This window comes from Euwallacea fornicatus, chromosome 1, assembly GCF_040115645.1.
Source record: "Euwallacea fornicatus isolate EFF26 chromosome 1, ASM4011564v1, whole genome shotgun sequence".
NCBI lineage: Eukaryota > Metazoa > Arthropoda > Insecta > Coleoptera > Curculionidae > Euwallacea > Euwallacea fornicatus.
The window spans coordinates 5,892,956-5,906,771 of NC_089541.1; the positions used below are offsets into that span (position 1 = coordinate 5,892,956).

Genomic DNA, 13,816 nt, shown 5'->3' on the forward strand with positions numbered 1-13,816 from the left:
AACCATAATTTAAAAACTTCCTTTTTATTATAAAACTCCTTATTTTGTCAAGATAAATAAAAACGATTTACAAAATTAGTATTATAAATATTATAATACCCGTGAGGTCCTCACACTCTAAAATTAATATAGTTGATCAGTCGTAATATCACACAATGTTAATAAAGCTAAACCACTCCTTTTTTCACTTAAGAGTCCGTGTCTTGCTCTTGACTAGTGTTGTGACCACTCTCACTGCTATTATTAATTTCAACAGTCGTTTCCACCGCAACCGAACTGGCCAGAACACTTAAATCACTACTGCTTTGGTTCAAATCTTCATCACCTTTTTCCTCAGTACTACCGGACGGACCTGCATTAGCTTCCTCCTCGGAAATCGATGTATATCGACCCTCTTCTCTAGGAAACAGCGTGGTATACGAGGGCGGCAAGTCTTCCAAATCATCATATTGAGGAGGCATGGGGTTGGGCGCACCTCCTGGATCGCAATTCATAATCAAAACCGTAGTAGGTGTTCTGAGGGGCGGCGGGTCTACCTCAGGTTTAGGTCTCTTGCAACAGCACTCCCACAAACCGCAGAAGAAGAGGACGGTTCCGCAGATCAGGAGGCCCATCATCAAATAGCCCCAAGGGCCGTATTTGTTCAACATGGCTGAGATTGACTCGGTAGCACTGTGAGTTTCATTAACCACCTCTGGTTTTTTGGTTACTGCGAGAAAATGAGAAAGAATGTTAATATTTTACAGTGATGTGTAAAAAAAACAGCCAATTTGGAAAACACTACGAGGCTGCTATCTTACCGTTCTTCGTGACCAGCTGCCATTCAAACCACTCTACCGGTATATCACTACTATTTCCCTTAACTGGGAGATCTTCAGGTCGGTACTTCTTCACCCACCCCACCACCAGGTTCTCCCATATATTTCTGGCAGTGTTACACAGTTTAGGATCTTCGTCACTGTTGGTGGAGCTCTTGGGGCAGTTTTGCACTCCATCGCAGACTAGATGATCCGAAACGCATAACATGGGAATACGTCCGATTCGCATGCAAGTGTGTTGAAAGGGATCCTTGCAGAAGGGCCCTAAATGATGTTGTGTAGAAATGGAGTGTGTCGAAAATTTTTTAACCTTACCTGAGCCTACGGCTGTTAAGATTAGGGTTTTTTGGTATATAGTGGTTGTAAGGTTTTCTGGAGGAGACCAAAGGATATTGAATTCAGCAGTGAGTAGGTCTACATCGGGCATTTTCTCGCCTGAGCAGGGGTCACCTTTCCAGAAAGGCGCTTTGGTATTGTCAGGGAGGTACTAAAGATGAAGATTTCTTGCATAGAATTAAACGTTGGTAAGTAAATCGAAAATTCAAGTAGTCATTTCATTTTTTCCTAGACCTCTGATAAGTACAGTTTTTGTTTAGAAAACAGTAGACTTTTATTGGGTTTTGTGTACTTATTATATATGGAATAAAACATTAGGAAAAGTTTCGTTTGAAGTGTATTATTCCTAAACATGTTAAGAAAATAATGGAATTTTTCGAACAACTGTTATAATATTTAGGTTTCTTCAAGACTTTTCAGGACTGTTTTCATGTCAAACTTAAACTTCTTGGTCGTATACGCACATTCCTGTTTTTGGTACTTGTTGACGTTGGTGTCTTATCTAAATTTACACCGGTCACGTAATTTTGATTTCATCGTTCCACTATGCATGTTCCGTATAAATATTCCGAACAGAATGGCACCTATTGAATTGCGAATTACGTATTTGTGTTAATGGTCCTTGACAAGATTTGTTTCGAGATGTTCGTTTCAGAGAATTGTTAATGAACTTTGTTCTCAATCAGCCAATTTTACTTTGTCATTAAAATACGTAGAGTTATTAGATGCAGCAAAACACCAATCACCTTTAAAAACGTTCTTAGATTTATGATTTGTTGTTAGAGATGCGAAATTCTGCAAATTTAAATTATGAAAATTCACCAGGTCTTGAAACTTCAAGCGGGCATTTTTATGTTTGGCAAGAGCCACTAATTACACGAGTACTACCTTGAAGAATATTTTCATATTTTTTTGGACTTTACCAATTTCCAACGCATACAAGTCACTTACAATATTTATAATGCAACTGGGTCTCTTCTCTTTTTCACCCTTCTCGGTTTCGTTATTTTGGACCGAATCCATCACTTCCAGAAACTGAAGATTGACTACATGGGACTTGGGTGCGGTCACTTTGAGGCGACACAAGGACAAGGGTTTAGTGGTGCTATTTGGATCTAGAACCACAGTTTGGGAAGCTTCGCCTCCTTGCGATTGCAGAGCTATGCCTTCCATGGGGTTGCAAAGACTTATAGGTTGGGGGAGTTCTGAGAGAAAAGAAAAAAATATATATTAACAAAAAGAATCAAAGTACCACTTTGTGCTAAAAGGCACTTCCCTTCATAGCGTGTAACTATTTGTTTGTACCATCTGTATTCTGTTTTAAGAAAAAGAAGACACTTAATGACACACATTTCTCATGTTTTCTTTATAGCGAAATCCTTGATCAAACAGGGAAGTATCCTTTATTCAAGTTTTATTATTTCAGCGTTAATTCGTAGAGATAAATATTGTTGTTCTTATAAAATTTTCCAGTGATATTTCTGATGAAGCGACTTGGGCATGTTATGCCACCTGTGACCTACAAGCCTAAATTATTGTTATAGGAGTAAATACATATATTTGTTTAAGTTGAGTACTAAAAATTGACGCAAACATGTGATATTTTGATGAAAAACTGGACCATTGTTACATATACGTAGTCATCACATCATACCCACTAAGTACTGGTTTTGTAGACCCAATGTCGTAGAGATTGTGGTAGATTATTGAAACCACAACCACGTCTCTATGAATATTAATACCGCATTTTATCAGTAGCGTAATCGACCATAATTCGCTACTTTCTAAATTTTCACATCTACTCTCCAGGCACGCAATCGTGGTTAAATTCTATATTTAGCAGTCAACTCGTTAATTTTGTTTGAAAACGGAGAAGTTGATGAGTTCTTCATTAACTGGGACGCCATTCAGTTATATTTAGATCTTAACGGTTTTACGTGGGTATATATGTATTTCTTTGATTTCCCCGCAGATGCAGATAAAATTATTTTTTGCTTAATCGGAGTTTACCTATTCATTCAAGAATCTAAAATTCTGAAAATCGATTTTCGTTGTTGCTGTTGAAACGACTTCGCAGTGCAGTATTTCAGTGGCGCCAGAAGCCCAATCGCACTACAACTGGCAATACTCATTGTAGCATACGAGGCATTCAGGTGATGCGAGTCAGTAGAACGCCGCAGTATTCGAAATTCGAATTCGGTGAATGCTTTTTGTGTAACAATCATTTGAATTGACGAGCATTTTTATAGTGTGAAAATTACTCTTTACTCCTTTAGGTCAACACTACAATGAGACGTAACTGCTGCAGTGCGACAAACCGTACCGCATGCGCCCACCAAAACATTTTTCATGTCCCTACATTATGATATGAAATATCCAAAAATTAGATATTTTTTCCACGAACAATGGACATTGATTGCCTACTGAACGTTAACCACTCCTCATATAAATCACAAAACCACTGACTATACATATCTGTAAACCACATCTTACAAACGCACTTTACGCAACTGCATTTTTTTTTCAAAGCACCATAAAATGGAATTATGGACCGTTATTTTTAGCATTTCGATCCGCAGATTGTGTGTTTATGGTCAACTAGGTCGGCAGACTGAAACCACACTATAGCAAAAACCAAATGCGTTTATTACAGTACTCTGGACTAAAAATAGCTGTTCTTCAGGTGAAGAACCGCTGAAGATGAAGACTTGTTTGACAAGAGAAGAGACCATTCACGACGAAGATGCTGCTGGTACGCTTTTACCAGCAAAATAATAAAGAAATTTATGAAGGTCTTATTGAATCTTGAAAGTCATCTGCTTCACCTAATTCAATTTGCGACCATACAGGATGTCCACGTTATAAGCGTTACCAGAGATAGTAGCAAAATCGAAAAGGTTTTACTTCTCTGGAGGTCGGCCTCTTCTACCACTACTCTTTTTTTGCTTTAAATTGCAAAACTGTTGTGTCTTCAAATAAGACCCTCATATGTCATTCTTTCCTGACTTACCTTTAAGGTTACAAGTTGGATTAAATTATCTGCGTACTAACTGAAGTTCATTCGAACAATACGACTATTTTTCCGTTAGGAATTTTCCAAAATTTCTATTTTTGAAAAGCGTTTTCTAATTGCTTAAAATACCATACTATCACACGCCTCTGTTTTTTCGTATATTAAATTACAAATTTAACTAATTATACGGCATATTCAGGGCAGGCTGAAATCCATTGGTATTTCAGAACGATTTTTTTGTACTTCAAAATTTTCCACAATCGGTCTGTTTTGAAGAATGTTCTACAAATGGTTCATAGCATATTACATAATATATTTAAAATTATCACTTATACGTCATCGTTTTTTGATAAATTAAGTTACAAATATAATCATTTACTTATCATACTTTACGAATTTTACACCCTGAAATTCAGTAGCACAACAAGGATATATGCATCCTAAACAAGTATGGGTACGCCACTGTTTTTTACTAATTACACGTTTATTTAACAAGATATTTTCATACCTGTGGTACCGTCCACGCAGAAAGGCAGTGGTCGAACATGACCACCTTGCCAAATAGATTTATTCAAAATTAGCTTTTTTTGAACGATGTATTATGAAATCAAACCCACATACGCAGCGGCGTTCAGTGGGTGACGCAGTTCATTAAATATGTTATACTTTATGGAACACTGAAATTCGCTAGCGCAGTAGGGCGATTTTCCCCCATCAGAACTTCAAAATTTTCATTGTTAAAGGATTTTCTTAATTGCTTGAAAATGTCATTAGTTCACAAACAACCACAGATGTGGTACTAAATGGTGTAATTATCTCGAAATCTGAACTGTAAAGTGTGAGCTTACAGAAACTGGGAATCTCGACTTCTGTATATCCGTAACAAAGTGCTTATAAACATTTGCAATCAGTACACCCTGTGTATTTACTAGTAAGAAAATACTTTATTAATTTTATTATCACCATTGCCATAAAATATTCTTATCAATGCACTATAATAAGTATGATAGAAGTAAAACAAGGCTAGCTTTATTATGTTATATTATCTTTTTTATATCGTAAAAGTTATGAGATTTTTGTACTAGCTAAGGCTGTATTTCTTTCAACTAAAACTACATTAAAAAAACGTACGTAATAAATAATGATGGACAATTTTGTCAATTATATCAGGCAAGTTATAATGGCAAAGTTGCACAATAGAAATTATTTTTAGTTATTACTTTAATAATTACTTTTTTGCATGAAACGATGCTAGGATGAACACCGAAGTCGTAAACTTGTTCAATTATTCATAAATTTTTAACTTTTGCTTAAAGAACCTGCATACAACTTCTATATAATGTAGTTCACGTGTAGCTGAAAAACTGTGGATTATAATCGTGCGTTTTTCACATAGTTTTAATAAACTGGTATAAAGGCGTTAACATTAATAAGGTTGAGTTGCAAATATAAAGTTCCATCTACTATTCTGGTTTCTATTCAGTAGTGTGCAGTCGTTTTCTAAGGCTTGTCGCCTATACGGCTAAATTTGAATTATAGTTTTATTGATTTAAATGTTAACGATGTTGATCTTAATATGGAATGTATATATTTGGTGACAACCTACGCCGAAAGCAATAATTTACCTGCACCATGATCCTGGTTTATTACTCAACGTGTACTTACTTAATTACAATTAAACGTTAAATGATTTGCCCTTTGAACTGCTGATTTTATTGAAGATATTGTTACGGCTTTAGTTTTTAAGTTGTTCGTAGATACCGTTCGCCAACATATCATTAAGTAGAAACATGAATAATGTTTTGACTGGCACCTGGCTATGAAATTTAAGTTCAATTACGTATGGAAAAATTACGTATTAATCCGAAAAACCTTGAACAGCTTCTATACCGATAAAAGTTATACTCGGTACCACCAGTACCATAAACGAGGACATACACGCAGCACTGTATCTAATATTTACAAGAACCAGCAGCAATAACAAACCTAGTGAAACCTTCGATTCTTAGCAAAACTTAAGTTTGTTTACGTAAAAGAAAAGTGAAAACTTTCTTAACATGTAAGCAATTTAATTATACCCTATACAACCATTGGCGTGGCGTTGGTACTACCGTAAAAGGATTAGAGTTCAATTATATTTCGTCAAGGCGCCAGAGCATTACGCTGTAAATCGGTTTGAATGTCTTCCTACTTTAGCAATGAGAAGAGAGGAAGAATGAGTATTTTAACGTTAACGTTACGAATCATATAAAAATGGAAATTGCTGTTTTCTTGCTACTCGAAATTACAAGTTTCTCCTGTAAGCAATTAAAACAAAAACTATTAAAACATAAATCGGGCAATCTGAAAATTTTTTTGGATCTTCGGTAACATATCTGCCCTCGTGTATGGAGATGCAAACCATTCGAATATTTTCTTATCTTTTCCAGATTCAGAAGTATCTGTTTCTTTACTACATATATTGAAGATCTGGGGAAAATCATTATGTATTTAGTAAGTTCTGCCTAGATGCTTTTAGATACACTTTTAACATAAAATTAAACTTCTTGGAATCCGTTGTTAAGTACTAGTAATCTTGAATAACACCGTTGTTCCTCTTTTGTCCATTAAAAGCCTGAAAGGTTTAATGGTGTAATGAATAGATACAGTTCTAATTTTAATTTTGTATCGAGCTTGTAGGTATCATTTAAACCTCATTAATGCAAATTTATGCACAAATGACACATAACACAACATCTTTTTCAAGGAAGTCTGGGTCCGACTAAATAACACGTTCTATTGATAGAGTTAGGAAAATGTCATTGGTTTATAGTGTGTTCATGCTATCATAAGGATCTTTCATACTAATACTTATAATTCCAGTTTGCCATCTTTTATTGGATAAAGATTTAAGTAGTCAGTAGAGTTACGGTTTCAACCTTCATGAATATGAAAATGGAATTCTTCTCTTGTTCTTAATATATTCTTCAACTTTCTGCAGTCAAGGACTCGAAAACTTGTAACTCGTATTAACTGTATGAGTTCTAACTGGAATTTTCCTGAGCTCGTGCTTGTATATTCCTCTATATATTCTGAAAATTTTACATGTTTCTGGTTAAAACTTAGCAGCCTGCAGAACAAGAATTAAGAGTGCTAACCATGAGACGCAATATATGGTTAAATGTGAACTACATACAGGGTGTTTCCAAAAATATGGTCAAAATTGCGGAAATGGAGAGGTCTCGTCAAAATATTATACTTATGTTTATGAATTGTTTTCCAAAATTTTGCCCTTAAGGAAATACAGTTTTCAAAATGTAATAACGAACATGGTATTTTCTAAACAACTTTTCTTCCAGTTGATAACATGCAACGAGTTTTGGGTGACTTATACAGGGTGTCCTCGAATTACGTGGCCAAAATAATACCGCAGATTGTTTGAGTGAAAATAAGTCGATTTAACTAAACTTCCCTCAGTCCAAAAGTTGATAATTATGGAGCTACAGGGTGTTAAAGTTGAAAAAAAAAATCACATTTTCTTTAATATCTTTCGATTTCTTTGAGTTAATTTCACGAAATTTCATATTTGAGGGTGTTTTAGGATTCGAAATTCAAATTTATTAACGATTTAGTTGTTTCTTCTAGGGGGCGCCACAAGCGACCATTAGGACACATTTAAATCTCTGTAACTTTTTCGTGCCACGATGTATATTATTTTGGTATTTAAAAACCTTTTTCCCTACCTTTTATACTTAGAAAAGGTATACTTTATTGACGTCGCTAGAAGCAACGGTTTTGGAGAAAAACGCATAATTCTAATGCGCTGCATATTTGCGTTGGCGCTTTTATGTAAATAACTCAGTTGGCTATCTTTTTAATTGACATTTTAACACTTGAATTTGTTTCTCAAATGTCAGTTTTTTTATTTAGCCCTCAGTTTTTCTTGTCAGTTTCGCTTCTTGTTCCTGTAAATATCCATAGGTATGGCCAATAAATTCACTTATTCTGAAATGGTGGATATGCTGTTAGTTTATGGACTTTGCCGTTGTAATAGTCAAAAAAGTGTACGAGTTTACAAGGAAAAATATCCTTTCCGTAGAATTCCAAATCGGAAAACTTTTGTTAATATTGAAAGGCGTCTAATTTTAAGGTAATTTGCATGCATCATCAGGCTTAGATGCATTTTTCTCCAAAACCGTTGCTTCTAGCGACGTCAATAAAGTATACCTTTTCTAAGTATAAAAGGTAGGGAAAAAGGTTTTTAAATACCAAAATAATATACATCGTGGCACGAAAAAGTTACAGAGATTTAAATGTGTCCTAATGGTCGCTTGTGGCGCCCCCTAGAAGAAACAACTAAATCGTTAATAAATTTGAATTTCGTATCCTAAAACACCCTCAAATATGAAATTTCGTGAAATTAACTCAAAGAAATCGAAAGATATTAAAGAAAATGTGATTTTTTTTTCAACTTTAACACCCTGTAACTCCATAATTATCAACTTTTGGACTGAAGGAAGTTTAGTTAAATCGACTTATTTTCACTCAAACAATTTGCGGTATTATTTTGGCCACGTAATTCGAGGACACCCTGTATATCGTACCGAGGTTAAAAGGTTAATAAGCTAGGACCTAACACTTCTTTCATCACATCTTCAGAGAGGCAGAGAGGAAGCTGCCCTCAACTGTTTCATCTCTAAATTTTTAAGGTGTAGGGTTTTTTAATCTTTATATGGCTTATTGGATTTCTGGCGTACCTAACAAAAAAAGGTACTCTTAGTTGATGTGCATAAACGGAGTGGTTTTCCACAAAAACACCATATTGTCAAAAGACGTATTTTACAAAAGTAATTAAGTTTTACGTATTCACCCAGATAATTAAATAAATATTTTTATGTTAAAGTTGTTGAAAATGAATTTAGTACTTTGAAATAAGTTCATTAAATTTCATCAACTAGAAGAAAATTTATTTAGATAGTGTCATTTTTCCTACCAATTTTGAAGAGTTGCATTTCCGTAAGGGTAAATTTTTGGAAAACAATTAATAAACATAAGTACAATTTTATGACAAGAACTTTTTACTATTAAAATTGCTCCCAATTTTGGAAATACCCTGTATATTTCAGGTTTTGCACAACACCAAAAGCTTGCAAATCGAGGATAAAAGATGTTGACTATGAGTCTCAAACTATTACAAAGTGTGGGCTTAATTTCACAAAAATGTATTTATAACGAGTGCTTGATGCTTGATTAACTTTAATTTTGCAGAAAATTACTTATAAGCTTGTTACTGACATCCAAGCCTTTGGAGAAACAGTTTTAAAGTTCAACATAAATATACAGGAGACCTGTAGAAAATACCTGGCATAAAATGACATGTGCCTCATATTATACACACATATTGAGGAGAATTGTATCTTAGTATGGACCAATTTTTTTTCACTGAATGTTATAATGTATTCATCAAAATCACATACTAAAATAGAAAATTATCTACTGTTTTAATATTAGTATTTTTCCCCTATTTCCGTTTAGCATTTTACTAAATATTGACTTAATACCCCGGTAATTAAACCGAATATCATGCATATTTACAGAACGATTAGGAACAAACCATCAATGAAAACAATACAATGTAGCTTGATAAAACCAGCGGAAAATTTCGATTTGTTTAATGAATGACACCATAGATCTGGTGATTTTACGCCGATTGTCGCAATTGCCGGTACCCTTTGTACGTCACAAACATCACTTACAGGTAGGTACTTACGGGATGGAGTAGCGTCAACTTGAGCAATCCAAGTCCCCATCAAGGCACAAATTACCACCAGTCGTACCATACTTTAACTCACACGAACCACACGTGAATATAAAAAAAAAGAAGTTTTTGTCCGAAAAATAAAAACAGAACTATTCAGCTCACTGAGCCCCTGAATCTGAGCTCGCCCCTGCGTTTCTTTATAACCTCCCCTACCGTGGGGGGTGGCAAAAATCCGTGAAAGACGCACAACATATTGTAGTAAAAGTCAGGACAAATGGCACTCTTTCGCAGTGGTACTGAAACGGACTACAGCGTGGTACTGCCGCAGTTAATCACCTGGCGGCCTGACCGGCTCCAGAGCGTACCATGAAGTCGTACTACGCGATCTCACATTCGATGAAATGGGTAGGGTTCTATGTAGATGCAAAATACAGCGTAGAGTACCGGGTGGTCAAAAGTTTTTTGGTGGTACCACTCGATGGGTTCGTTTGCCCAGATTTGTCGGTCGTTAGAGGGAGAATTGAGCGCATTTACAACGGTACGTGCAATGCAATTTTTTATAAAACAAAATACTGTTGCAATAAATTAAATAAAATTGTAATATAAGAAAATATTATGAAAGAAAAAAAGAGTGAATTTCTCAATTTAATTGCATCCTAACAATCTAATCGGATCATCTTCACTAAAAAATATGTTTATAATAAATTATTTAGCTATCCCTGGAAGATTTCAAAAATCCCGTACAAAAACTTGAATTTGTATTCCAGCTGCGGAAAATCAGTGTCGTACTAAATCGAATTGTAAATCCTGGTATAAGTTAGTAAAAATCTCTTATTAAAAGCCAATAGTAGCCACTCTTGATAATTACTTTAAGTTATTCATGAATTTCTGTCAGATTTTTTAGATTTTAGCTAAAAAATCTGCCGAAAAATATATTAGAAAAATGCAGATGAAGCAGGGATGATGGTGAAGAAGTCCAAATCCAAAAAAGTAGTAAAAAGCATGGAATATATAAAACTGCAGGTTCCTTCCAATTTCACTCTAGAAACACATTTCTTCTTTGCATTTTTTAAATGTACCTATCCATTTCAATTATTTGTTTTTAACAGAAAACAAGCGTGATCATTTAATTCCATAGACCTTGGCTATTAGTGCCATGTTAACCAATAACAGCAACGTCATCACTGCATTTACAATCAAGGTATTAACAACGTTAATCTGTGACTGTTTTTTAACTGCAATAAGGCATCTGTGATGAACGTTACACAATGATTTATAGAAGCAATATTTAACAAGATATCAAAATTCTTCTTTGGGTTAAGATCGTTCATCTGAACAAAACGTTGAAGACAGATAACTATGAAAAAGAAGAAAGTAAGCAGGAAAGTAATTAAAAAGTTCACGGTCGTGCTTAAAATGACCGTTTAAATTGATTTTTTAGTAGAAACCTTGTTACACATATCAAACAGTAATTTTAATAACGGTCTACCTTAAAAATTGTGCCAGAATGTAGGCCAATGTTACTAACAATAGCAGGAACTCATATATGCTTTTTCTTCTGAAATTCATATAACTCAACAATTGAGATTATTAGTACGAGATTTTTGCTAACTCTTGATATAGCTGCTTATATCTCAATTAACTGCTAAACTACGTGACTTCCTAAACGTAATGATTATTCGAAAAAGTTGAAAATGACCTATAACGAATCAACGCATTAATTACGAAATAACAAAACGCGTGAACGTAATGGCTACTTATGGTTGGTGAGGTCATTTTGACCACCACTCCCTACAGCATTATTGAACCCAAATTGGGGCATACATTCAAATGCTTCAGTTATAACAGCACCGAAAATATGGTACCGCTGCTTCCCATAGTGATGGTGCTTCATTCTTAGCAATAGAGTATTCCGTTGAGTTTTGTATTTGCTGGTACCATTAACATCCAAACAGATCATCATTACCATAAATTTTTAAATAATATCTAATTTACTAGCGTAAGAACGTCAAATGCGATAACAAGGTCCAAGGTTATCAGTATAGATTTTGTTATGCCTATAAATCGCCGTTTTATAGAAATTTTGGTGACATTGAAGTCTTACTGTTATGGTTAAAAGTAAAGAACTCTTCTATAATTTAACAGATATACATAATATCCTGTCTACTCGTCAGATAAAAAAAAACATTAATAATAAATTTGAGTACATATACCTGCGTATGATATTGAATTATTACAAAAGAATATTATAAGCTTAAGCGACTTCCCTGAGGGTACCTATTAGATTTTCCAATTTCTAATTGGAATCATAAAGTGATGACTTTTTGTGATTCCAACTAATATTTATGGTACAAAGTACGTGTTGCAGAGGTGACTTGCCACCTCTGCAATGCGTATCTATGACCTGTTTCTACCAGTTTTCCAAATCATAATCACATTACTACGAATCAGTGAACGTTACTAAATAGTACCTATGTATTCATTAACAATATCCTTTTAGCATATATCGCTACCTGGTACTTGTTCGACCGGTTTCTTTATAATAACGTAAATTCATCTTAATAAAAAGTACAGGAACTTTCAGTCACATGATAAATGACGTGGTCAAAGTACGTTTTCTCAGCAAGAAAGCAACCAATAAGGGTTTGCCTTTAGGTGGGTGTGTTGTTTACCATTCATTCTTGTTTAAGCAATTATGGTGAATAATCATCGTGTTTCACGCGAAAGTTGTTTTATATGCCATTTCGATGTATATTATGTCTATTTGTTTTGTTATTAAAGGCTAAATTTAAAAATTACATACGTTATTTGTTCGCACAAACATAGATTTTTCTAATCTTGACGGGTTGTTATTCTGCAAAATGCAAAGAGGAAAGACAACCTTGAGTGTTATACCACAATGAAATACTATTCATTTTTAATATTCCTAAAATTGATTTCAATATTATTATGACCATTTATAAATTTTGCATCTGGCCTCGTCTTGAAAGCATTGAACAACTATTTTGGCTATGTTTGAGATGGCACCTCTATATTTTTATTATACAGAATATCTTGTAGATTCTACAATTTCTTGATTTAGTTACTATCATAAAAGTTAATTTATCTGCAGCAGTCCCTTATATCATGCTTTTAGAGACTTATACTCTGGTTTATTATCAATCTATCAACCACAAGAAATAATTATTCTCTTACACTTCTTTATCGATGTTTCTGACGGTTTTCAAGTAAATATATTCAAAGTGTTATGATCAATAGTTAATTATTAGGTTTTACTACAGAATTTTATTAAGACGAGAAGGCATCCGCTTTCTTAAGAAATGTAAAGAAAAAATATGAAATAAATTTAATAATGTTTTTTGTATTTACAAGGTGGTTGTCACTATAAATAATTATTAGATAATTATGGGTCAAATGTGGATTTAAACTTATTGAGTAAATGTTAATCACCATGCAGTCAAGATTAGCATCATTCATTAAGGTCTAGTTTAATAAACACGTTTATGATAATTTGAGATATTTAATAGTGTTCGAATTGTTTTATAGCTGCATGTAAAATATAACCCTGAGCCTTTATTCTTGTAAAGTTAACATTCAGATCAAAATGAGCGCAGGGTTAAAGAGCTAAAAAAACTTAAATTCAATAATATCAGTTTGTTTTGTTCTGACTGTGAGGATATTACATTGCCACCGACTAAAAAAGAATTTCGAAAAACCCTGGATTTCTGTATACTTTCATTTTTCTTCTACAGATTGTGCAGGCAACGATAAAGACGCCTGTGTTTAGTAACACCTATATCAAATTTGAAGCTTTAAACGGAACTGTCTTTTATTATTATTACAAATTGTTGCAGTCGTAGAAAAAATATAATATATAGCTTTCAAAAAATAACCATTTCTCACTCATAT

The 13,816-nt window shown here is 34.0% G+C and overlaps 1 protein-coding gene across 1 annotated transcript; it reads right to left on the reverse strand.

Moving 5' to 3' along the window:
* Positions 1-8: 8 nt before the first annotated feature.
* Positions 9-10,302, reverse strand: LOC136342990 (uncharacterized). The gene is made up of 5 exons (XM_066289330.1): positions 9,917-10,302; positions 2,106-2,359; positions 1,134-1,305; positions 801-1,082; positions 9-709 (listed from the first exon to the last, which is right to left on the reverse strand). The coding sequence occupies exons 1-5, from the start codon at positions 9,984-9,986 to the stop codon at positions 189-191; spliced, it is 1,299 nt and encodes a 432-aa protein (XP_066145427.1). The 5' UTR covers positions 9,987-10,302; the 3' UTR covers positions 9-188.
* Positions 10,303-13,816: the final 3,514 nt, after the last annotated feature.

What these genes read in the sequence shown, in the direction of transcription:
- LOC136342990 (XM_066289330.1), bottom strand. Translation starts at nt 9,986, where the DNA reads ATGGTACGACTGGTGGTAATTTGTGCCTTGATGGGGACTTGGATTGCT. An exon ending in AGTTGACGCTACTCCATCCC is followed by an intron (nt 2,360 to 9,916) that starts GTAAGTACCTAC and finishes CTTTTCTCTCAG; the next exon opens with AACTCCCCCAACCTATAAGT. An exon ending in GCAGCTGGTCACGAAGAACG is followed by an intron (nt 710 to 800) that starts GTAAGATAGCAG and finishes ATTTTCTCGCAG; the next exon opens with TAACCAAAAAACCAGAGGTG.